The sequence below is a fragment of the Ammospiza caudacuta genome, chromosome 1 (genome assembly GCF_027887145.1).
Source record: "Ammospiza caudacuta isolate bAmmCau1 chromosome 1, bAmmCau1.pri, whole genome shotgun sequence".
Classification (NCBI taxonomy): domain Eukaryota; kingdom Metazoa; phylum Chordata; class Aves; order Passeriformes; family Passerellidae; genus Ammospiza; species Ammospiza caudacuta.
In genome coordinates, this window is record NC_080593.1 from 108,128,370 (window position 1) to 108,154,363 (window position 25,994).

The following is a 25,994-nucleotide window of genomic DNA, read 5'->3' on the forward strand; positions in this document are numbered from 1 at the left end:
AGTGAAGACATCAAGAAAAGTTGCAGGCTTATCTCCAAGGAGCATAGTGGAGGAATTGTGGAATGTGAATGTCACCCATATGAGTGACAGTTAATTTCCATCAACCTTGAGGATGGATACCTACCTCTGAGTGACTCTTCTATATCCCATTTTGTCAGCAGTGTAATGGGTGTGCTAAAGAGTGTGATTAATTTGACATCTTTTGTGTTCCTAAATTCTCTGAAATTAAATGTGCTCATATCTCTCCATTGATTACAGAGGAGGCTTTGATAACTAGTGCAGTTGTAGATGTTTACATTGAAGATGAAATTGTTGATGAAATGATGTTATTTTCGTATAAAAAAGAAAATTAGTATTTTCCTTACTTAAGAGAACATTTATCTGTGTTCTGTGTCTGCAGCAGCAAACTAGTGAGCAGATTTGATCCAGCGAGATGCTGAATAGTATTTTTGCTATAGTAGCACTGAAATTAGCATTGCAGAAGATGCTCAGTTCACACAAGTATAGCTTTATAATCCCAAATGCCAAGGCATTTTTAACAAAGTTGGTTCTGTTCCCTTTCTTCTCTGAACAAAACTTTTCTTTCTGGTCCTGGTCCTGATACTGCAGTACTGGCACGTATTAAGAATGAACTACAGAAGCACCACCAAGAGAATCGTTGGCTTATTAAAGTTGTGAGGGATGCACTGAATGAATATGAATCCAAAATCACTGACCTTCGTGAAGCTCTGAATGATGCGACAGCTCAAGTCAAGCAGGCTGAAGGCTTAAACAGAGACAACACAGTTCTGTTAGAAGACATTAAGGTAATGTTGGGCATCAGGAGAAAAAAATTAAACCTCAGAAGATAAGAAGTGGTTTTGGTTGCTGCTTTTGACCTCACAAAGCCAAGCAGCACTAATTCTTTATAGACTTTCTTCAGGATCTCTTTCCATGTTCTAATGGGTGTGTGGACAGGTGTAAATGTGCGTACTGCTTCTTATGGTCTCTTTGTGTGACCAAGACATGGCCCTGATGAGAGCAGGGAAGGACAGTCTCTGCCCAGCACTTCTTTCCAGCTGCCACTAGTGCTTTTGTTTCCTTTTCTAGACCAAATTCCTGATGCTGATGTACTTTTCATAGTAAGTTCTTCAAAGTGTTTAGCTTTAACAGCCATGAAAGATGGGAGCAAAAATGGGTGCAATACTGTTAAATTACTTGGGATTAGTGTTCCACATAACAGCTTCTGAGGTCTCATCAGGACAAGGAGCAGCTGTTATTACTGAGCAGTATTTGAATTTTAGAGCTGGTAAAATACTACAAGAAATAAGTGCATGCTGCACTTATTTCTTGTACTATTCTCTTAATTGTGGCCTTGTTGAAATATATCACTGGTTTAGCACACTCATTTGATGAAAAGATGAGTGTGCTAAACTCATGAGGGTACATGAATTTAGCACACTCATGTAAACCCTTGGTAAATCCTACTGCCAGCTAGATTAGGTTTGGTTTTGTTGTTTTGGTTTGGTTTTTTTAATTTCGGTTTCAAGATACGGCTTTTCCTGCCCCTTTTCATAACTCAATCACATGTTGTTCAACTTCTCATTTTTCCTCAGAAACGGATTGAGGAGACAAGTGTGCAACAGAATGGTGTCCTGGATATTCTGAGCTCAGCCCGGTCTTCCCTGACACAAGCTAAGAGTGTACTTGGATTAATGCAAGAGAGCAAAGAGGTAAAGTTTAAGAGAAGGTAAAAAAACCCAATATCTTCTTGGAGATGAGGCTTATCTGAGCCAGTCAAGAAAGGAAGGATCCCACAGCCCATGCTGGATGCATAAGGAGTCTGCCTGCCTGCACAGGTTTCTGTAAGAGAAGCTTGTTGAGGGCTGTGATGTGTCTGAGGAAGAATTTGGGAGAACATCTGTGAGAAGTGCCATAAGCAATTGTGTTATTCTTGTCTTTCTTTCTGGTTAATTGCTTTTAGCCACTGTCAGAGGGGCAAGATACTAGTTTAGAAGGGTCTTTGCTCTGACTCAGCTTTTACATAATGGGTCTGGAAGCATAATGTAATGACTCCAGTAACCTGCAGAATAAGTTGGAAGGGAATGTTTTTCCCTTTGGTCTCCTCAGGTTCAAGGTATCTGTACCACTGAAGTATACATGAACAAAATGAAACATGTACAAATACAAATAAAATCCTATCTTTTAAAAAACATAGGAATATGAAAGCCTGGCTGCTCAGCTGGATGGAGCAAGGAAGGACATGAATGAAAAAGTGGCAAATCTCTCATCAGCAAGCAAAGAACCACTGGTGGTGAGGGCCGAGGAACATGCCAAATCTTTGCAAGATTTGGCAAAACAACTGGAAGAGTATGTTGCCATTCCTGTAAATGAGTAATTCTTGTACAGAACAAAAAAAGTGGTTGTAATGATCTGTAATTTCACTTGCTTTTATGACTGTTTGCAAAATTAGAGGGAAATTCAGTTGGTCTCTTTCTGCTTCTTCATGATGTACAGAAATTTTCTTTTTCTCCAAAAACCACATCTTCCTGGTTTTTTCCTGGTTGTATCCCCCTAGAAGTGTGAACTCACGTAATACTGTTTTATACTACTGTACTAACACTTCATTAACATCTTACTAGCAAGAGAAAATCCTCAAGTACAGAGTGGGAAGATGTTTAGCATATTTTTTGTAGAGTTATTTCAGGTGCTCATACTCAGGGATGCTTATATGGTATCAAAGAATTGAGGCAAATAATTTGAATAAATGGCTGTCTTGGAAGTCTTCAGACATGCCTGCTCAGCACTATGGAGAAAAAGACCTCCATTGGTTTTCTCATCCTTCAAGGAATCTTCTAGAAAGGCAAAAATATTATAAACTTGATAGGAATCAAATGTGTCTCTCCATTATTTGTACTTTGCACTGGAATTATGAAAGGGGTTTTGGAGGCCTTCTGTGATCCATCAGAGCAAAATGAAAAAAGTTAAATCCTGGTTTACTTTTCTCTGTACAAATTGTTTGCATTTTGTCATTGCACCAACTGCAAAGTCTCAGAAAGTTAAATTCCAAATTACCTAACAGCTGGAAAATTCTTGGGTAAAAAACCACATTTTCATTACTATTTTTGTTAGTTTTCAGTGTGATTTTTTTTTCAATTAAGAAGGCACTGTTCTCACAAATACAAGGCAGCTAATACTAGACAGTTGTATAGTTCACAGGGAGTGGGTAGAAGAGATTTTGTCTGTTGTTTCTGATTCCAGAGCTGCTGTGCTAGCTCTTGGGGAAAACACAGAAGGTCTTGCTCGATGATCTGACATCTACAGTTCTCTGAATTCCTCTTAACTGAATGGTATTTGGAGGGCTGGTATTGAGGTGCCTTACTATTGCCCATATGCTTTGGCGAATTCTCTCCATCTTAATCATTTGAAGGCTGCTTTGGAGTCTCACAGCTGTGCTTTTCCATATGCTTGAACTTATCCTGTCTTCTGAAGAGTCTTTCCATGTTGATCTATCTCCAAATTTGACATTTTTTGTAGAATGAAGTCACAGATCTAATTGAAAATAATTTTCTGTGTTGGTGTTACTTAGAAAATACCGAGTTCAGATCTGATTGGAATCCATCTCACAGCCTTGGAAGAAGGCTGCATTTTTCACCCTGTTTCCCACAGGATAAAGAACAGTGCCAGGAAGGACGAGTTGGTAGGCTGTGCTGTGGAAGCTTCTAGTGCCTATGACAATATTATTGGTGCCATCAAGGCAGCAGAGGAGGCAGCCAACCAAGCTGGGAAAGCAGCTGACTCAGCTTTATCGGTAAGTATCAGTAAGTGGCCAAATCACAGTAAACTTGTTGCTACCAGGGGTCTATTTTCTTTAACTATCTCAGAAGCCCCAAAATCAAACACCTGTGTGTCTTGGCATGCTTTATTTTTCTGTGACCTTTTGTATGAGTTGCTGTTCTGCATATTGATTAATTAGTCTTGGCTCAGCACTAACCAGGCCAATTACAGCCTTTCTGATGGGACTGCCCATATGAGTACTGACTGTTGCTTTCGGTGCAAAATAAAGAGATCTTACAAGGCAAGCCTGGTAATCACTGCAGGTGATTTCAGGCATTCTTTTACTCTGTATTACTAATACCCATAAGCTTTTCAGCAGAGATATAATATCCAAAAGCTGTATGCTGGTAATTTCCTCCTAATGCCTTAAAATCTGTCTGAAGATTGCTAAAGACCAAGGTTGTAGTATGCTTGAATTAACCTGGGTAGTTGTTGCTAAAGGTTATGTTCTTCAGATGAGATCGCAGTGGAGTTCTTTAAATTGGATTGGGCTCTCTCTTTTACTCTTTAAATTTTAATGCAATTATTAAGTTATCTTACAGTACCATGCTTCTGTTGTCAGGCTGTGAAGAGAGAAGACCCATCAGGAAAAGCTGCAAGGTTAAAAACTGAGAGCAGTGCACTCATGGATCAAGCACAGGAGACTAAAAGGACATTGCAAGGTACTAAGAAAGAAGGTGGTACTAGAAATATTGGCACAGCATGAGAAACTTTCCTTGAACCACAAATTCACATCTCAGCAAAGCCCTTCAGCACTTGTTCAATGAAAAAAATGCGAGTTCCATTACAGTGGGACTTTTTGTCATAGTTATTTCCCATGGCAAAAGGGCAAGAAAGTAGATTTCTGGCTTCTGTTATGCTACACACCTTTGCAGTCCTCCTGTCCAGCAAATTCTTTGCCTTGTGCTTGTTTTGCAGTGGACTCAATGCTCAGTGGCAGCATGAGCTGTGTAAGAGTATAGATGAGTGCTGCAACACCATCTGTCCAACAGAAAATTGATATTTTGCTTTGGAATTCTCACGGGGCTTTCACTGTTTTGCAGCTATTGGTTCTAACCTGGAAGACCTAAAACAAAGACTTGATGTTGCTGATGGAAAGACAAATACACTGAAAGTTGATCTTGTCACTGCTCAAAACAATCTCAATGGGATAAACAGAGGTTTGTTATGTATGGATCACTTCTGGCCTGCCCCTTTTATCTGTTACTGTAAGAATTTGCATGTTCATTTCTGTCTGTTTCAGATGACATTGACAGCATCATCACCAGTGCAAGAAGCATGGCAGAAGATGCCAACTCTGTCACCAACAGCGTGTTGGGTGAACTGGTCCCAATTGAAGCAGAAGTAGAAAGAATTAAGAGTAACTATGGAAGCACACAGAGTGCCAGCTTCAATAAAGCACTGATGGAAGCAAACAATTCAGGTATTGCAGGTGCTGTGAGGGACCTGCCAAATCACTGTAAGGGTGAACATGGCCAGTTTGCAGCAGGAGCTGTAATAACTCAAGTGTTAGGCACGTACCCTAAGCTGGTGTTCTGAACTTCTTTTATGGCCAGTAGAAAGGGACAGGCAGAGCAGAAAGTGACTCAGGCCGTTCTGTGGTATGTGTTGAAAGCTAGTGCCATGACTGGTCTCTAAAGATTTGGAGGCCAGTGACTAATGGGGGACCTCAGGGGTCAACACTGGGTCTGATCCAGTTCAACATCTTTATTAATGATCTGGATGATGAGGCAGAGTGTGCCTCAGCACGTTTGCTCCTGACACTGAACTGGAAGGAGTGGCTGATAGACCAGAGGGTCATGCTGCCATCCAGACAAACCTCAACAGGCTGTGGAAATAAACTGCCAGGAACCTCTTGAACCTCCTCCAGCAAGGAGAAGTCCTGGACCTGAGGAGAAATAAACCCATGTACCATTATAGGCTGAGCAGGTGGCCAAGCTGGAAAAAAGCTTTGTAGGAAAAGACCTCAGGGTTGTGGTGGCATGAAGTTGAAGGTGAGCCTGCAATGTGCCCCTGGGGTAAAAAGTTTAAACACAGGAGATTCCCTCTGAATGTGGCAAAACAGTGCTTTTACTGTGAGGGTGACTGAGTACTGGCACAGGTTGTCCAGAGAGGTTGTGTAGTCTCATCCTCAGGAATATTCAGAAGCCTGCGGAGACAAATTCTGGGCTACTGGACCTAAGTGGCCCTGCTTGAACACAGAGGTTGGACACTGACCTCCAGAGGTTTCTTCCAACCTCAGCTACTCTGTTATTATGTGATTTTCTGCTGCATTGGCTAGAGAAGGGCCCTAGACTATTACCTTAGGCTACATGTCTGTTAACTGAAATTAATGAAAAGGATTGCACAGTGCGAGTGCTGAATACAAAATAAGGGACAATCACATGCCCAAACAACTTCATTTGACATCTTTTCAGCAGCTTTATCTGATAAAATCAAGTAAGAGGAAAACATTTTAAATAATATAAATACGAGAGCTAGTCCTGCATGGTATTACAGGATTGTAAGTCATCTCTGCAGTTACAAAACTAGTTTATAAGTCATATTTAGAAAAACAAAAGGTCTGGATTTCATTTTATTTGCCTTCTGCATCATTGGGTTGGAGATGAGAAATTGTTTCCTATTATAATGAAAGTTGAAATACTCATCATATTTTCTTTTCTCTAAAATAAACCTGGCCAGATAGTGTAAGACACTACTAAACTGTGCTGATTAGCAGCCTTGACACAAGAATGAAATTCATGCCCTACTCAGTCAGGCCAGCAGTCTGCCTACCCCATTATTCACTCTGGCAGTAGGAGATGCTGCGAGCCTGAGTCCTATCTGCTCTCCTTTATTCTCATTCTCCCCTAGCATCCACAGCCACTGGGTAATGATGTCAGCAACCACATCATTGTTCTATTCAATACTTTTTTCTGGACCTTTACCTGAAACATTTTTGGAAGTGCTGATTCTGACTGCTTCTGCAAATACCTTTGGCCAAAAATTTCAAGAGTACAATACCTCTGTATAAACTGCTACTTTTAGTGAGAGCTTCCTAATATTGTAGGACCAGTCCACAATTTTCTGATAATTGTGTAGTGATTCCATATTTTTACATCTTGTTTTCCTCCTCCTTTTTAATATCAACTATTTGCTTTCTTTCATTGCAGTAAAAAATTTGACAAACCAGCTGCCAGATCTGTTCAGCAAGATCAAGAGTATCAACCAACAGCTGATGCCAATCAGCAACATCTCTGAGAACATAAATCGCATAAGAGAGCTGATTCAGCAGGCAAGAGATGCTGCAAATAAGGTCTGTCCTGAGCATTGCAATCATGCTTGACCTCAGTGGTTTGGGTACACAACACTACTTTCATTCCTCTTTCTAAATAATTTTATTTCAATGTGTGTGAAAGACCAGACATAAGTTTAATTCAACAGCACTACCCAGCAACTGAAGTAACTGTGGTGATGAGAAGCATAATAATTCATACATAAAAATCACAGGATGCAGTAGCATCCTGCTACATCTTTCTCCCATTAGTTTGTTTTTCCCCAGGGCATCTCCATAATACTTAATTGTACAGAGCAGCCTCTTGCCTTCCAAGGTACATTGTGGTGGCTTTGGCAGAGGGACAGAGTTGGCTCTGCTGCTTAGAGACCGGGCTCTCCACCCATGCATGGTCAACTGAAAGCTGATGCTGCCAAAGTTGTGCAGCCCTGTGCTCTCATTGCCAGCTGCTCCAAAATGTTAGAAATTGGCTACTGGCACTTTATTAGACAGCCCTTTCTCGTTTAAGGAACTGCTGTAGTTGCTGAAGTGATAGTGTGGTCTCAAGTATACTAAGAACCATCCCTGAGATCATCACAAATAGCCTAGAGCTACAGTGAATAAGAGGAATCAGTGATCATGGTGTATTTAGCTGGAATAGGATGTGTCTTTAAGATATCAGAGGTGCATTGTAATTCCCAACAGACAGTGAAGTCCAGCTAAGTGAAGCACTAGGATGTGTTTGTAGACATCTGAATAATTCATAGACTTGCTCTTCAGAGCTGCAGGGCACATTCTTCCCTGTCTGTGTATTGAAGGTAACAGTTACTTGACAGAGGCACAGTAAGGGTTGATTAACTGATGTCTGGAACAAAAAAGTGCTGTGTTAAGTATTGATAATACAGACTACTGCATTATCCCCTCTGCTTCCTAATTATTTTGTTTGGTAGGATCAGAGTCCAAATCTGTGGTAATTAATTGTTGAGACATGACTAGGATGTGTAATGGGTTACTTTGCAATTAAACTCACCAGTGAAACAGGAGTGGTAGCAACAGTCAATTGTAACATACTTAACTTTGGTTTTCTTAACAGGTTGCTATTCCCATGAGGTTCAATGGCAGCTCTGGGGTAGAGGTTCGACCTCCAAGCAACCTTGAAGATCTAAAGGGCTATACTTCACTTTCCTTGTTCATCCAAAGACCTAAGAAAAGATCAGACACCCAGCAGAGGGCAAATAGGTTTGTCCTGTACCTGGGTAATAAAAATGTAGGTATATTTTGATATTTAATCTGATTTTAAGACCAGATATCATGTTTTGAGAGAAGGATGGGAAGTGATCTGTTCTGATTGAAGTTTGTAGCTACTCTTGGCCTATTTCTTTAAAATTGCATTTAAGTTATGGTAGAAGTGTTATTTTCATTCCTTCCCTAGCAAAGTAACTAACAAGTGGCTGAGCCTTGTCCTTTGATGCTTTGCTCTTTTGCTCCTTTGGAAGTTACTTCTCCATCATGGATGCCATCACACATTCTTATCAGAGCTGTCAGTTTCTGCAGCAGTCAGCACAAACTCAGCCCAACTCCTGCCTCAGAGCCTTGCCTCTTTTCGCAGTATAAGTCACTGAGTTTCTCTTTTGGATAAAAAAGTGATCATTCCAGTTTTAAAATTCAACCCCTCAGCTCTTAATTTTTTGTCTTCTGAATATGCAGAATAAGACAGACCTGCTTGTGCATTCAGGTTTGCTCAATCACCATCAAACATTTTAAAAAATTCCTGCATGTGATTTCTAGTCCTGTTATTTGACAGCAGCTGTATCTGTAGTAGGCCTTGTGCTTACACAGAAAGCTGTTTAGAGGTACTTGTTCTGCACTAGATTTCATCTTTTTATCCTCTGAATAACTAGCCAGGATATCTGTTGCAAGCATTTTAATGGTTACTTCTGAAATACAGTCTCTTGAACAATTGACTTTTTGGGGAAAATGCTCCCAGTCACCTCAGCAGGAACCATTGTCCTTCCCTGAGTGTTGTTCTGAATGCCTTTTTTATGTTACAGGTGTTGAGTCTAATTCTTAGTAAAGGTGTCATGTTTTCATAGCTTTAGCTGGGAGATGTTACAAGTGAGAAAAATATTTTAGATACTGTTGTTACAAAAGTAAAAAGTCACACATGACTTTTCAGTTAATTTATTAATGTATTCATTGAATTAGTGCAACATATAGGATTACAGTTTTTTCTTCCCAGAACTGATAAACTTAATTCTCATCATTAGGTGGGTGGATTTCTTATGACTCATGCACAGCATGATGATGTCTCTGAGGAAGTGCTGCTGTATTTTACCTTAATTATGATTAATCATTTATTAATTATTATTTACTTGCTATTTTTAGGCTTCCAAGGACTACATTGGTATGGCTGTGAAAGATGGTTACCTTACTTGTGTCTATAACCTGGGAGGTGGTGATGGAGAAGTGAGAGTGCAGTCACTGGTGACTGAAAGCAGCACTGAGGAAGCTGTCATGGATCAAGTTACATTTGAAAGGTATAAGACCCACAGTGTACAACAATCTTCTTGAAAACCTGCTAATGACATCTTTTATCAGTGTGATGTGATATTCTGCCTGTTTTGGTTTTAGGATTTACCAGTATGCAAAGCTGAAGTACATCAAAGCAGCAACATCAATTTCTCCAGATGATGAAAGCCTTAGGAGTGCGAGCAGCGGAGACAGTGACATGCTCCTCAATCTTGATCCCAGCAGTGTTGTCTTTTATGTTGGAGGATACCCGCCAGATTTTAGGGTACAGAGTTTTTTAGTGTTTTAAAGAGATTTTGTGTTAATAATTCCATTGTTCCTACAAGTAAAGATGGGACCTAGCAGTCATTCAAAAGCATGTGTAAAAGTTTACCTTTGTCAGTAGGAATAGATGAATTGCAAGGAGATGCTACTTCCTACAGAATCTGCCTGGCTTGTACTATACTAGAGCTCAAAGAAGGGAGCATGATGATATTTCCTTGCCAAGGAAAGCATGAAACCTGTCCAGCCCTGCTAAATACTGCTCCCAGTCCATGTGACTCTACTTTAAATTGTGCTGCAGTACACCTAGGGTTTTATCAGATTATTTGGATATTATTTACAAGCATGTAGTATCTTTTTTTACATATTTAGAATGTCATATTCTGTGTCTTAATATTTGAAGTAAGTCTTAGCAGTTAGATAGCAATGTAAAATTTTGTTAGCTGATGTTGATGAAGTGGTTTTAATGGCACTGTTTTGCAGCCTCCAGATAATCTCAACTATCCTCGCTATGAAGGCTGCATTGAGTTAAACAGCCTAAATGAGCGTATTATCAGCCTTTACAACTTCAAGAGGACTTTTAATCTCAACACCACTGAAGTGCAACCCTGCAGAAGGTGTGATATGAACACAGAAGTGTTTCACAGTTCTGTGATTTTATCATTATGAATTCTTGTCTTTCATATCCAGAAGAATAACCACTGTAGCTAAATTGGTGATTTTTTTCTAACTCTTGGTCATTATTACATTTCTTAGAAAAAAGCCTCAGTAATGACATGGTTCACATCTGTGGCAATCTCAATCTGTTTAAATTTAAGTGTTATAAAATCCAGACCCAATTTGTAGACTAAGGTGTTTATTTGCTTTTTAAAGTAAATATTACATTAAGTTAAAAAAATACAGTCATTAATGATTTCCTCTCTAAAGACCATTTGTGAATCTGATAGAATCCAGTGGAAGGTTTTCTCTCTACTTGGGCTAGATCAGAATTTGGCCCTATACCAAATTCTTTAACTTAAGCTTTTTTAAAATTATAATGGCAGTAAGTCCAAGTGGTAGGAGTTTGTGCTGACATACATTCACTCCTCTGACATTGAATTATTACAGGTATAAAGAGGAGACTGACCAAAGCTATTTTGAGGGCACTGGTTATGCCAGTATCACAATAGGAGAAAGAGTTGCCGAACGAGTACGGTATGAACAGGCAATTGAGACAACTGCAGATGAAGGCATCGTGTTCTTTGCAGCAAATGGGGTAATGTGTGGAATGCTTCTGTCTGTTCTGTAGTGCAAGAACATCTTAAAAATCATGCTTATTAAAGAACATGTTAGATATAGTAATAACTGTAAGGAAATGTCCTAGAAGTGTTATTTTCATCTGTGTGGGAAATTAGTAAATATTGCTGTATGTTTAATGTCATATGGTTTAGTCTTAGGTAGCTTTGCAAGAAACAGGGAGTTGGACTTATGGGTCCCTTCCAGCTTGAGGTATTCAATGATTCTACCATGGTTGCCAAATACTCACTTTGTCAAGGCTGAGTCAAAAATCATTCCAAGAAGCTCTTCCAGTAGGTCATGCAGAGAATTCAGAACCGGGGACAGGAAGGGAGGAATGTAATAGGGATCAAACCAACGTTGGAATATTGAAGTCCTTCAAAATTGGAAGTGCACTCTTCCCAAATCTAGATATGTGTGGAAACAGAGTAAGAAGGAATATAGAAGGGACATGATGACTTACACCTGTAAAGATGCTCAAAACCACAGTGCTGCTACTTATCTAATAATCTTGTAGGTGTATTTGCAATCACTGGGACATATTCTGGATAATTTTTCAATGCTGTAAAAAGTCAGTAGACATTTGAAATTACACAAAGTCCTTCAGCAGATCTGTTTATAATGGTTTAAAGTAATTATGATTGATTAGTATAAGTTTTAGGCTTTGTTTTATCCTTTCCCCAAAAAGCTTTCTAGAAGCAACTAGATAGCTTCATTAAAATTATTCATATGACAGTGAAATATATATCTGAAATTATGGCAGTTTAATTATGTTGATTTTTTTTATTTATTGCAGGATCAGTTCATCAGTGTGCTTATTAGAAATGGTCATACAGTTTTTAGATACAAGCTTGACTCTGAAACTCCAGAAGAACGAGAAGCCAAAAAAGCTGTAAATGATGGAACATATCAACAAGTATGTAATTTTAAAGAATCAAGGGATCATTATTTGTAAAAATAGACTTTAACTGAAACTGTCCTGTTGTAAAGTTTAGTTTAGGAAATCAAGTCACTGGGCACTAGTTTGGATATGTGAAAATGAATCTTTCTCTTGACCTACTTTAATAAGAATAGTTAAGTTTTAACAGTGAAACCACCAAAGGAAAAATTTTCAGAGCAATGCTTTACATAACGATAGTTGTGTTCAATGCAATTGTTTGCATTAGTTTTATACTTAGATTAGTGTTTTCACCACCTAAGGGTTTATTTCTTCAGGATGGGCTGATATTTTTAGAGATTACTATTTTGCAGTCTTTGTTGTTGCTTGTCTCCTTAGCTTCAGTCCAGCTCTTTTGTAGCACTACCAGAGTGAAATCATAAAGACATCATTAAAAACCTTTGATTTCCTTGTTGATCAGTTCTCCCTTTCCCCTTAATATATTTCCAACTAAATAGTGTAAACTGAAGGGTCTGCTGCAAGAAATCTGTATGCTTTACTGGGTTAAGTTACCTTGGGCCAGCTGGCTGACTTAACTTTTGTTTCAGGCACCAGCTTCTGAATCTTGAGCTATAAAGACAAGACAGTATCTGAATCTTAGGGGAGGTGTGTTTTTAGGGCAGTCTTTCAGACGAAAATAAAACCTCACCTTGTATTGGAGAGTTGAACATTTTCCTTGCTTTGACTAAATGCCCGAAGCTTGCAAAGTACCTTTGAACTACTGCAGTTATCCTTGATTTAAGTCACTAGTAAAAAAGAGGGGGGAAAAAAACATCACTGTGTCCTACTCTGTGGGGGTTCTTTTAACCAGCTAAATGATTTTTGTTTCTGCCAAGTGAAGTGGGTCTCATTATTCGTGTATTTCAGATTAGTTTGGTGCTTGACCGAAGAAAGAAATTTGTGTTTGTCAGTCCTGGTATTAACGCCACCATACAAGTCTTCAATTTCACTGAGTACTACCTAGGTGGAGTTCCATCTCTTCTACGGGAACGGTGAGTAACTATAAAAGAACTGTAATATACAGGCTTTGTAGGGAAACTCTATCTAAACTCTTTCCTTACACAATATCTTTCATGCTCTGTATAGACTATCTAATGTGATAGATGAAAAACAAAGTGTATAATACATGATCATAATCTGTGAATTTTGGCTAATTTTTGGTGAGATCTTAGTTGTAGTTCCTCCTAAAATTGGACTTCATTAGCATGAGAATGTATACACAAGAAAGTTTGCTCTTGTTCTCTTTTTCTATTTCTTATATTGTCAGCATTTCTAGGTTACTATAGTGGTGTGTGCTTTGAAATGCCAGGCTACTGAACTCTTTTTCCTTCTCCTCTCTGAAACCAGCTTTAATATATCCACACCTCCTTTCCGGGGCTGCATGAAGAATGTGAAAAACCCAAGCACTGCGTCTGTTGTTTTTGATAAGACTTTTGGTGTCAGCAAGAAATGTTCAGATGACTGGAAGGTAACTAATAAATCTCCTCAAAAACTTCTGCTGGAGTTCACAGACTGGTTTGTCTATAAATCCTGGCCCATTATGTTTTGCTAAGATCAAAAATTATATTTGGTTAATATGTGATGGCAGTGAAAGAACCTGGATTGGGTGTGAAGATGCAGAAATAAAAGAGACACCAGCCCTATTGTGATAGCTTTTTACAGCACATAGTCCACCCTCTTATTTAATACTGTTTACAATTAAGTATTCATATTTACCATGTAAGCTTGTTGGCTTCCAGTTGCTGTTATTGATTAGGCTGGAATTCTTGTCTTTCACATCTACTCTGCATCTTTCCTCCTGCCATGGTGTTTACGCTTCCTAATTAAATGACCTCTCAGCCTTTTTTTCTTGAAAGATCTCAACAGGCTCTTCCATCAAATTCTCACATTCTAAGGCTCCACTCATCTGATTGTTTTGTAATTATTTTCTGTGCAGCCCAGAGTTTTGCCATGTTCTTTTTAAAATAGGACAACATGACATTTTGGTGCTGGCTTAACTAGTGCTGCATGGAGAGATTAAAACTATCTTTCTGTTTCTACTTACTGCTGCTTACATGGTGCATGATCTCATTTGCCCTTTTTACTACAGTATTGCACGGAAAGTTTGTGCTTATTTTCTTTTACTTGTGGCATCTAAATCTTTTACAAAGTGATTTCTTCACAGACTATCTTTGCAGAGAATCTAATCTTCGTTCTCTGTATCTGCAAAACTTTTCATGTATTAAAAAGTGTCCAGTGACTCACACAGTTTCAATTATGTAGCTCATCTGCACAGCTTCATAGTTGTGAACTATTCCTCCAGCTACTCAGTTTTGTGTCCTCAAACGTGCAAACTTTCAAAGCCACCATAGCTAGAGATGAGCAGCTCATTATTGTCAGCAAGCCTCCTCTCTCTTTTTGGACAGTTTCTCAGACCATAGTTAATGCTGGTGAAGCCAACTCTGACAGTCTGTTCTGTACTGAAATAATGGTTTTTGAGGTTTGCCTTGTGCTTGGTTTTGACTGGAGCTGATCACAATTATGTTGAGTGGGGCAGCTGTTGTCTCATATTGACATTTCTTCTGATTAAAAGGAAAAATCACTGAAATCATTATTTTCTCTCTTTCAGCTTGTCAGATCTGCAGCTTTCTCCAAGGATGGAACACTGAGCCTGAGCGCAGCAAATTTCCCATTTCCAGAGGATTTCCAAGTTGGCTTTGGCTTTCAGACAACAGCTTCTACTGGAACACTCTTAAATTACAATCTACGGGTATGAAACACATTCAACTTAGCATATGTGATGGGTTTTATCTCTGAATCAGTCATTTCAGTTTGGGTCATAAGTCTCATGTAAATTCCTGTATTTTAAGGTAAGAAATGCCTTTTTTGAGTGTGGCATTGTTCATGTCATAGGTCAGAGAAATGCATTCTGGCAATTTCTTCACATGGCTAGCAAGCAGTTTGATGAGTAACAGAGCTTTGAACTAGAGCCTTCTGCAGAGTTGCTCACACGCCTAACACCAACATCCCAGCAAGAAAATTGTTGCTTAATTGGCTATAAATTTTCTCAAGGAAAAATGGCACTCTGCCCACACAGAAATGTTTCCATGTCCAAATAGGCAGAGTAGAGGGATTGGTTCTGACTATGATCCCTCAGAAAGCAGGGAGGTTTAAGTAGAACTCATTCTGGCTGGCTGAAGGAGCTAAGAAGTGAGTGTACACCAGGTATTTGAGAAGTGGATAACTGGCTCCTCTGCTTTTTGTAAACATAAGCAAGTATTTTAAATAAATGTTTGCTATTCAGAGTGCAGAGGTATTTTGTAATGGAAGCTATGCTCATCATGCAGAACTTGGTACGCATCTGGTACTAGATGACTGAGAAATGCAGGTCTAGTGTAAGAAAATGTGTTGTCTACTGGCACCCACTGAGAGCTGTATTAATGGTAGTAGCAAGAACTAAAGGCTTTTGCATTTATTTAGCTGATCATTTTGCGGGGTTCTTTTGTAGCCTGATGTTCTTTCCATCTTTCTGAGTCCTGGCTCTGTAACTGCAAAGATACGAGATAAGGAAATTAAACTGGAAAAGAAATATGAAGATGGCTCAATGCATTATGTGACAATAATGAAAACAGGCAACAGGTGAGTCCAGTTCTTCATCTAGATCTTATGTAGTGGTTGGAGAAAAGAAATTCAAATTTTGGGAGACTAATTCTTTGGATAAACAGCTTAAAATGACAGAAACACATCTGTCAAATGGTTCTTTTATATATATATATATATATATATATATATATATATATATATATATATATATATATATTTAATTTTGTTTCCTAATTATTTCTTTATGTATCATGCTTATTTTCTTTCACTTTTTTCAGAGTACATTTGATGGTTGATGATGAGTCAAAAGCAGTTGACTCTCCCAGGTCATCAAACTCACAGGAATCAAACAGACCTATAAAATTTGGTGGAAATAATTTTGAAGGTTGCATCTCAAACATCTTTATTGAAAGGTATTTGGCCTAGAAAGAATTACTTTTCATGTATTGTGGCCTGTTCTTCTTCTTAAATCATATTAAAATTATATTTTGCTAAAATGCTTTTCTTCTTCATGTGTGAAGCCTTCATGAATGCATAACTTTGCTGCCCTCAAATACTCTTTCATTCAGGTATATTATACATGGGATCCAGTTACAATTAAATCTGCTGTTCAGATGTAAAGGAATTTTAGTTTCAGTCATACCTGTTTAGCAGTCTTTTAGCCAAAGAATGAACTCTGCAGAGTGAATTGGATATGTCCCAATAAGGCATCCAAAAAGATTTGCTAAATTGTCTTGTTATAGCTCCCCAGGGAACCAGGTGGTGAAAGGAGCAAAGCTACTGACAGAATCAAAACAGTTACACAAACAAGTGAGACCATATGTGTAGAAATCATCTGCCTTATTTAAGCTGTCTCTTCTTTTCATGTGTTTGTCTGATTATTAGAGACACCTTACAGCCAAAATTTAGGAGAAAAAATATCCATTAATGTATTTCTAGAAGACAAGCATTCTATAAGCCATAACTCATATCCCAGTGGGGATTTGTGTTAGCTAAGTTTTGATGAGTATTTCTACATGTGTAGAGTTTTCAAAAATAGTGTATTTTGATTCAATTGTCATACCACCACAGAATGAGAAGGGCTGGAAGGCACCTTTAAAGATCCTCTAGTTTTAGCCCTCTGCAATGGGCAGGGACACCTTCCACAAGACCAGGCTGCTCAAATTATGGCTTCATTTAAAGCACTACGAGGCAATCAAGTGATGTCAAGATGATTTTTCCCCTTTTCTTTTATATGCCTTTTATGTATCCTCAGTACTTTTAGCATGCATACTTGTAATTCCTTAATTCTGATAACTCAGCATAGCCGTGGTAGTCTGTTAAGCCAGGAGACCAAACATCCTAAAGGCCTCATAGGAGGCTGGAAAGCCCTACACTGTCTTGAGGAACCAAGGCCCCCTCTAGAACATATCCTGTCAACTAAGATTCTGCCCATCCAGGGTGAATTCCTTGGATGGGGGAATATCACACTATTCACCAAGCCTCCCATTGGGGTATCCTTGTTAGATATCCCAATTTGTAAGGTCTGTGAATTGTATATGTGATTTTATCATGTGTGTGCATTGTCGTTCCACGTTGGTGAAGTGGTGCAGCATAAGGGTCCTTATTAAAATACCGAGGTAAAAAACCCCTTATCCCTTAACCTTGTTTGGCTCTCAATTTTTTTAAGACCAGGAAAAGGCATCAGAAGTAACCTATATATTAAATTTCCCGTCAGAAAACAAAGTGGGAAAGTTTTTGTGCCAAAATAGATGAAGAATAAATACTATAGCTGGTCTGGTGGAGTGAATGGAGAATGACCAGCATTCAAGAAGTTCAGGTCCACTCTTCTATAGAAAGTGGACTCTTCTACCACTCTTCTCATAGAAAACCACAAGCAAGGAGCTTTGTAGCTTCTTTGTAGCTGTAAAGATTTTGTAATTTACTGATTAGAGATGCTTTGTACAACTTAGAAAATCATAGTATTGCTTTAATATTATTCCTTATACACAGGGTAAATCAGCTTTGAAAGTCTTCCTGATAATTTGGTTAATACTAGAGTTACATGTGAAATTGTGACCGGCTTTGTCCCTTGACAAAACTCATCAGAACATCTTATTTAAGGAGAGAGTGAAGCAGAACCTGATGATGTTATATTTTCTTGATTTGGAACTGTTTATGTATAATTACCAATCAAACTTTTATAGTCGTTACAGATTCAGAAATCTTAATCAAGGCTGCTGTCATTTTTTCCTCTGTTTTCAAGGACCACATATGTTTGTGGTTTTTAAATTGCTTTTAGCAAAAATTATTTTGTTTAGAAAAGATGAGACCAGAAATCAGAGTTTTTCTATAGCCAAAAAAAAATGAGCAGAGCCAGGGAAAATATGATTTACAGCATTGAATGTACATTTTTCGTTGAAAAATAAAAATTGGTACTTTGCTATCATGTCACTGGGAAATATATTTTGTGCAGAACACATTTTTACAATATGCTTGTTGTTGATCACATTAAAGAAAAGGAATGCTGAGTCACAGCACTTTACTGCTTTCATCATGACAGGGTAGGTCAGCTCCCTGAGGTTCAAAATCTTGTCACTAATACTGGGAAGACTGGTGTGTCCCTTGGAGCTTGCCAGGAATATGAAAACCTTGAACCAATGCTGCTGCAGGAATTTAAAAATCCTCTCAGGCTTAAGATGCTCAAGGTATGCTTATTATTACTGTCTTCTTTGCTCCATTTGATGCCCAGGCTTTCCATCATTTCTGGAACTGAGATTCAGATGTTCTTTCTTTCCTTCCATCTCACATCTGAAGCAAGTTCTCACCATGCTGGAGTTTCATGCTAAACCCACACCTGTCTAGAATGACAACAGCTTTTCTGTCTTTTAGGGAGGGCTGTTGACTGCCTTGGCTGGGAGCTCTTAAATGTGTTGATTAAAATGTTTCTATTTATGTGCACATATAGTAAATCTTTCAATTCTATCTTATGTGCACAGAATGAAAAATACCTTGATTATTTGAAAGCTGCTAACGTGCAACACCACCCTATACCAGCTCCATTACATGACAGCAGTGAAGCTTATCTCCTTGGAAGCATCCCAAACAGTTTCATATCCTACATGTTTTCTCCATTGTTATCTACAGACAGGTAATAAAAACATTCTCTGTTCTCCTTCTCCTACTTGAACTGTTGGAGCTGCTTGACTCTTAGGGTGCTGATTGTAAGGATTTTCTTCTTGTCTATATCTTGTGCCATAACAAAAGGTGGTTCTAAAAGTTCAGGCTTTTTTTTTTGGTGCAAACATTTACGTAAACTGAGTAGATCGAATGGGATGTTGTGAACAATTACAGTGCATGTTAATGTCAGTTCTTAAGCCTGAATATGTCAAGTTTCATTCACATTCAGAAATATAGTGTATAATGCCATGATTCCACCCAAATGCTATTTCAAAAATGGAGTTTCACTGAGAACAGAAAAGATAAAACAACCAACCAAACAGACCCATACTGGAATGTGCTTACTTTCCACTACAGGTTACATTTCTCTGTAGATGTACGGACTCGATCATCAAGAGGATTAATAGTTTTCATGGAGGAAAGCTCTGAGGACTCTTACATGGCTCTCCACATTTCAAAAGGACATTTTGTCTTTTCACTTGGCTCTGGAGAAAAACAAGTCAAAGTCAGAACCAGTACTAAATACAATGATGGGCAATGGCACACTGTAAGTAGCATGGAACCACAGTGTTAGCATAACTAGCATTCAGCAGGCACAGCCTAATACATTTTTAAGAGAATAGAAAGTCAGTTTTGGTCATTGGAAAAATTGGAAATTAATTCCTATGCCTGAAAGTTCATGTGGTTGACAGGTTTCTGAGAGACCTTACTGAGACTGATGGTCCCAGGATGTTACTTTCAGATTAAATATTTCATCAACCTGTTATTTAATTTAAAGACAAAGAAAATCTGCAGTGGCTTTTGTTGGCTTTTGGGTTTTTTATTCTGTTATCCTTGCCTCCTGGAAAGGTGGTCTTCAGCACAGATGGGAAGAACGCCCGCCTTGTTGTTGATGGTCTAAGGGCCCAGCACAGAAAACTGGCAACAAATTCTGCCATCAACATTAAGTCACCAGTCTATGTGGGAGGGCTGCCACCACTGAAGAGACAGGTAAATAATTGACAAATCCACCCACGCACACTCCCCATGCTGCACTAATTATATGGGAAAGTCTTTAATACGCAGGATTTCCATGCTGAAAAGCTTTGGTGAGGATTTCCAAGGACCACGTGAGCACCATCTGTGGCTGATGTTTGCATGGCTCATTACAGATCTTTTTCCTCACCTGTTCACACAGCCTTCACCTGGACCTGTATTTTCAATATGTTGCTGAGTCACTGAGGGCAACCATATACTCTTTTCATTTTTATTCCTTAAAAATAGAGAAGACCAAAGTCAAATTTTTAATTCCAGAAATACCATCTTTCTGAAGAACATTTACCATTTAAGCAATAATCAGTAGAAAAGCAAAAGAATCATTCTCATTAAGAAATTATGGATGTAGAACTGGATTTGAATCTGAAATACCTGTGATTTCTATTTAAAAAAGAGGACGGTTAATGAGCCAGGGTATTTTATAAAATCAGAATTAAATAAACAGTCTTAGGAAGGGAAGGGCTGCTTCAGGGATTTCACAATTCCTCTTGCATTGTCTTTTTGACATGTCATTGGGAAGTATCTGTTTTACAAGCAGGAGTCATGTTAATTCAAAATCAACTCTTACTGGGTTTCAAGCACGTTTTTAGAACTTTGGAATACCTTTTCACTGCAGCAAAGATGGGTGCTAGGTGCCTTTAGTGCCAGTTGCCTTTCTATAGCCCAACAGTCCAAAAGAACTAATGTTTGGGTTTTTTTAGCAATAATACTAAACATAATGCTTCAGTATTCATGTTTTGAAATATGCTTTCAGAATATGCCAATGAAGAGTTTCAAGGGTTGCCTGAGGAATTTTAAGATGAATGGAAACGCCATTAATGCACCTCAGCAAAAACATGGCGTACTTCCATGTCTGGATGTTCCCATGGACACAGGGATTTACTTCTTTAATGAAGGAGGATATATCACCATTGGTAAGCTGTGTGAGGATTATGGTATATGGAATTGTATGAAGCACAGAGGTGTATGGGTTACTTGTTTTTACATGGTTTTCCAATTATCTCCACCTATGATCATCCGTCTCCCCACTGTTTAATTCTCCACAGGTAATTTGCTGATGGGTTTGGATTTCAGGATTGTGTTTACCATTCGACCAAGGAGCTCCACAGGTGTGCTCCTCCATGCTGGAAGCAAGCAAGACAAGTACTTGACTGTTTACATGAAGGGAGGGAAGGTGGGTACAGACTGCGTCCATTCCAGCTGTATTGCCCTCATTCAGCAGGGGGTATTACTGCGACAAGGGGGAATTCTGACCTCCCCCTGTTGCTCCTGTTCTTTGTCACAGTAACTTAACAGGTAACTTCTCTACAGGTGATTGCTGCTGGAAATAGTGATGCTGGAGAATTCCAGGCATCGGTCACACCTAAGAAACCTCTGTCTGATGGGCAGTGGCATACCATTGCAGGTACATGGTACATACCATTTCTTCTGAAGCTTTGAAGGATGGTGGGCACAAAGCACTGCAGCTCCAATTTTTTTATTAATCATTTCACTTCTGTTTAGTCTGAGAATACTCTTGTATTCTGTCTTGTGTTAATTAAAGGCTTTACATAAGGATTTTTTAGTAGGCTCTGTTAAGCCCTGGATGACCTAGGCTTGTCAGTCTGACTCTGAATTAAAATAAAATCTGGTTTTTTCTGTGCCTTAAATTTCAAGAAAGATGCTATTTAAAAATAGTGCCATATCTAGCTGATTCTTTAATAGGTTTGAGAAGGAGTTCTTATTTACCTGCTTCTTTGCAGTCTCTCAGAAGGAGAAGACAGTGCAGCTAGAGGTGGGCACACAGAGTAACTATACCACTGTACTTCAGCCCTCTCCTCCTAGACGTGTGTATCAGCCACTCTACTTTGGCAAAATTCCAGGTAATATTATTGCTGCTTATTTTTTTCATGTGGTTTTCCTTTCCAAAACAAAGGTCTCATGCATTCATGTTCTTCTATATCATTTCCCCTCTTTTGAATACCCTGCCATAATTAACGTTCTTTAAAATAATTCTTATTAACTTGGTCTTTCCACCTTGGTTTTGTAGCAAATTTGGACACCCCATGGCTTCCAGTTGAAGACCCATTTTTTGGCTGTCTTCGGAATATTACCATCAATGACAAGCATGTCTCCACCAGGAGGATTTCAGAGGTTCATGGTGCAGTGAATTTGCAAGGGTGCCCAGAGAAGTAACTCTGCTGTTACAGTCGTTGTGCACACATTGGGCTGCTTGGATTCCCCTTTGGTGACCAGCTTCAGGCTGCTCCTTCTGAACAGCCGGTGAGCAAATGCATCCTCTGGATGTGGACTGTGCCAAAGCAAACAAAAAGTATTTGCTTTGACAAACTCCCTTTTAAATGTTATTGATTTCTGAGGTAATCTGTTGTGCCTTTGGAGATATATGCAGAAAATGTAATTGCATATACCCTACTGGGCCAAATTCTGCTCTCATCCACGACAGCAGAGACTTGAGCAACTCCAGTGTCTTGATTTTGGAAATTTTCCTTAATGTTGGCCATCTTGAGAGCAAATTTGATCCATTAATATATATAATTTTATAAAAAATAGAAATCTCTTTGGTTTGTTGCTTATACAGAAATGTACATTGATGTTCAAAGTAATAATAATAATATAAATGGAGTTTGAAGCACTTTAAGGAGTGAAACTCTGGGGGTTTGTTACAAAGTTAGGAATTGTGGGACCAAATAAATGCAGTATGTTCCTAAAACCCTTTTTTCTTGTTTGGTTGTTTTAACCTGGTGGGTTCTTAATGTACTTTTTAGAAGCTGCTAAATCCTGCTTGCTTTGCGCAAATATTTCTGTAGGTTTAAGATGCTGATTTGCCTGAATAAGCAGGTATCCATCATCTCTCCATCTCTGCTCATCACAATTTGATTATCTAAAAATCTCAAAAAGAGGGTCATTTTTTTGCCATCTTCAGAGACAGAGAGTCTCTTCAATAGGCAATTTTTTTTGTAATGAAATGAAGAAAAGTTTTATCAAGAATAGCAGAGCTGCATTTTCTACAATTATGTAGTACAAATTACAGGACTAACCCAGAAAAATTGTTTTCTTCAACATTCAAATTTTTGTTTTGTACCTGATTGTGACCCACAGTGGAGGGCAGGGAACCCACTTCGCTCTACTCTTCTGAGAAAAGGGCTGGACTGTATAGACTCCACATGGCTTCTTTTTCCACTGTCATTCAGAATCAGCATTTTGGTAATGGTTTTTTTATCCCAAATCCCTGGTGCAAACCCTCTTTTGCAAAATGAAAAAATAAAAAAGAAGAAAGTATTTTCTAAGGCAGATCCTTGATGTAGGAAGGCAGGCAGACAACTCCTAATGTTCCTGTTTTCCACTGCCTTCTTCTCAAAGTACAGCAGCATGTCTTCAGTGTGTTTGAAATGAGGTGCAAGCTGGACTAACAGAAGCAGATGCCAGATCAATAGTCCTTATGGCTTTGGTCATTAATCCCTTTGCAGCTTTGTAGGGTAGCAAAAGTGTCAGAAAGCTGTTCACACCAAATCTTGTGTTGCTTTCTCTTTTATGGCAACTCTTTTACTGGCAAATCTGTGTCCATGCAGAGGTTTCTGAAGTGTAAAGCCAGTTTTGGTGGGAATGGGATGCATGCTGGAGCTGAGGGCTCAGAGGGAGCAAAGGATTGACATGTAATGGCAGAGCCCTCTCTTTATATTATACATATTCTCCTGTACAGCAGCCTGCCACATGGGATAGCAGCACCCATCAGGCTGGAGGTGATGGGTTCAGAAATAATCTCTTTTGATAGCAACAACCGAATCCTTTCTATTTATAAAAGCTCAAAAACTGCTCAAATACTTAGTTGACGAAAACTGTGAAAATACTCAATTCATTTACTGGCTTAATTGACACTAAAAGTTTCCAGAAGGAGAAAGGAGGAACAATAAAATTTTATCATGCAATTCTCTGGTAACCTTCCCTATCTCATGCTCATCAGACAGCTCTGTGAGGCAGATTTTCCCAAACCACAAAGAAAAGCCTTTTCATTCTTCTCTTACTGCTGTCAGTCAAACAAAGACAAAAAACATGGCAAATATTTTTGCATCACAACCTGGAGCCAGTCCTGGATTTCATTCCCTTCCATTTGATTTATCATAAGTAGTTTTAATGCTGACAAAAAGAAATGAAAAATGCATAAGGACTTGAGTAAATGTAAGTTATATTGATCAGGAAGTATTAATTCCAATACAATACTACTTTTGCACGACAAAAAAAAATAGAAAAGTCTCTTTGGTTTTAAGGTTCTTTGTGGTTGTTTGGTTTTTTCCCCCCTCCACAATTTTTTTCAGTTGTATTGCTTCCACAGAGTCAGGCTGTTATACATTGTTGGGACAATGAATAAAAGCCAACTAGAGTTTCAGGTTCTGTACTTTCAGAGGTAAATCTATATCAGGCTCGTACCCTCAAGGATCATTAATCAAGTGGATGATCTTAACATGAGGGAAGAAGTTGTTCTGTTTCAATCTATGAAGAATTTTTATTATTGAAGAAATCAGTGTTATGGGTTTTTTTAATTTTTAGGAGTAGTAGTTCCAAGACTTTCATCACACTGTTGCCATTTGACAATAACTTGCATGAATTTTTTGCCTGCTTTGGCTGTAGCATTTCAGGTGTGAGCACATGGCTAAAAGATGCACACTCTTTAACAGTGTGTTAGAATTCTTCTGAATCCCAAATCAATTACAGAAGGAGAGCAGATTTCCACTCTACACCAAACCACATTGGTATTGTTAGCATCAAATCCCTCTCTTGTCCATGTAAGTATCAAGGGCAAAGGGTTCTCATCCAGTTAATTTGGATTAGATTTAATAGGATCATGTTATCTGAGGTGGATGACACCAAGGTCTGTGAGTTTCCATTTATTATAACTACAAACCACAGCTAGATTATTGGCAGCTGAAAGACAGAAAGCCTAACACTGGGAACTGAGAGGAAGTAAAATGAAATAGATCACAGGGCACTGTAGAAGGAAATGCACATTCATTCATTCATTGTAGAGAAAAAAAAGCGGGTATGAATATAAAAAAGGAAAACATACTGCCTTTTCAATGCTTATAAATGACTGTAACTTAAGCTTCTAATGACAAAAACTTCCAACTAAAACTTTTAGCATTCTTTCTGTACCTTAGCCTTTAAAACACAGAACCACTGACCTTTCATGCTGTCACCGGCAACATTAATTGTGCAAGCTAACTTTCTGTGGTTTTGTAACCACTTCTTTGAGTCACTTGTGAGCCAGTTCATTTTAGCTTTCCATCCTCTTTGCCTCTTCATAAGTCCTCCATGTATATTTTAATGTAAAGGTTTTTTATTTTTACTATTTGGGGCATTTTCTCCTTTCTCCTTCCTTTCTGCCCTTCATAAAATAGCCTTGAAAATGCAGACATAGTGAAAACAGTATAAATGTGTTATGGTTTTGTAATGGACTCTTCCCATGCTCTTTGCCTATTACCATTCTCTTTGGGGTTTCCTCATTTAAAAAAAAAAACCAAAAACCTCCTGCATCTTTCTCTAATGATGTAAGGAGGTTTAGGACACAACCTTCTGTAAATCTGTCTGCATTTTCTAAAAATACATTAAATGGACATCCCTGGCAAAAGGGATGTTAAAGGGTATGGTGCTATAATGCAATATTATAGCTTCACTGGAGACATTATGGCTGCAAGGCAGAAACATAAACATCCTTTGTGCAGCTGGCCCAGACATCTTAAAATTGCAAGAGGCTGGTCATTGCCTGAGCTGCAATGAAGCACCGTCTGAGTATAAAGAATTGCAAGCAAAATAACCAATGATTTTTTTACGTTCTGTCAGTTTAGGGGATCCTCTGTAGCAATAAAACCAAACTGTGACCTGTTGGTCAGATTGTATGTACTGTGTCTCCTGCTTTGCAGCTGAGAGCATAAGATCTTTTTTAAACACACTCCTATCATTACTTTACACCTCAGCCAGTTACTATGTTTCCTACAGGTTGCTCCAAATGTGAAGCACATGTGAAATGTTCCATGAGAAACGGGTTCTTTGTTAAGGTGTCACTCACACATTGAGAAAGATGGAACACTGCTGCATTGTCACACAAAATAAAAAGAAAGGTAGTTGGCATCATGGCCTTTTGTCTCTGTTCAG

At 38.6% G+C, this 25,994-nt stretch overlaps 1 protein-coding gene across 1 annotated transcript in view; it reads left to right on the top strand.

The window, feature by feature from the left end:
- LAMA3 (laminin subunit alpha 3) overlaps window positions 1-22,522 on the top strand; it is a 105,309-nt gene extending 82,787 nt beyond the window's left edge. Inside the window, exons 50-77 of the mRNA XM_058819149.1 lie at window positions 610-806; window positions 1,596-1,712; window positions 2,198-2,349; window positions 3,649-3,790; window positions 4,379-4,478; window positions 4,860-4,976; window positions 5,060-5,239; window positions 6,969-7,111; window positions 8,163-8,336; window positions 9,455-9,606; window positions 9,701-9,863; window positions 10,343-10,476; window positions 10,967-11,114; window positions 11,931-12,050; window positions 12,939-13,063; window positions 13,419-13,539; window positions 14,680-14,820; window positions 15,559-15,689; window positions 15,932-16,066; window positions 18,196-18,340; window positions 18,632-18,783; window positions 19,170-19,359; window positions 19,662-19,802; window positions 20,602-20,761; window positions 20,894-21,021; window positions 21,159-21,252; window positions 21,590-21,709; window positions 21,877-22,522. Of these exons, the coding sequence (XP_058675132.1) occupies window positions 610-806; window positions 1,596-1,712; window positions 2,198-2,349; window positions 3,649-3,790; window positions 4,379-4,478; window positions 4,860-4,976; window positions 5,060-5,239; window positions 6,969-7,111; window positions 8,163-8,336; window positions 9,455-9,606; window positions 9,701-9,863; window positions 10,343-10,476; window positions 10,967-11,114; window positions 11,931-12,050; window positions 12,939-13,063; window positions 13,419-13,539; window positions 14,680-14,820; window positions 15,559-15,689; window positions 15,932-16,066; window positions 18,196-18,340; window positions 18,632-18,783; window positions 19,170-19,359; window positions 19,662-19,802; window positions 20,602-20,761; window positions 20,894-21,021; window positions 21,159-21,252; window positions 21,590-21,709; window positions 21,877-22,022 (3,968 nt within the window). The 3' untranslated portion in view covers window positions 22,023-22,522. The remainder of the gene's footprint in view (window positions 1-609; window positions 807-1,595; window positions 1,713-2,197; window positions 2,350-3,648; window positions 3,791-4,378; window positions 4,479-4,859; window positions 4,977-5,059; window positions 5,240-6,968; window positions 7,112-8,162; window positions 8,337-9,454; window positions 9,607-9,700; window positions 9,864-10,342; window positions 10,477-10,966; window positions 11,115-11,930; window positions 12,051-12,938; window positions 13,064-13,418; window positions 13,540-14,679; window positions 14,821-15,558; window positions 15,690-15,931; window positions 16,067-18,195; window positions 18,341-18,631; window positions 18,784-19,169; window positions 19,360-19,661; window positions 19,803-20,601; window positions 20,762-20,893; window positions 21,022-21,158; window positions 21,253-21,589; window positions 21,710-21,876) is intronic.
- The last annotated feature ends 3,472 nt before the right edge of the window (window positions 22,523-25,994 follow it).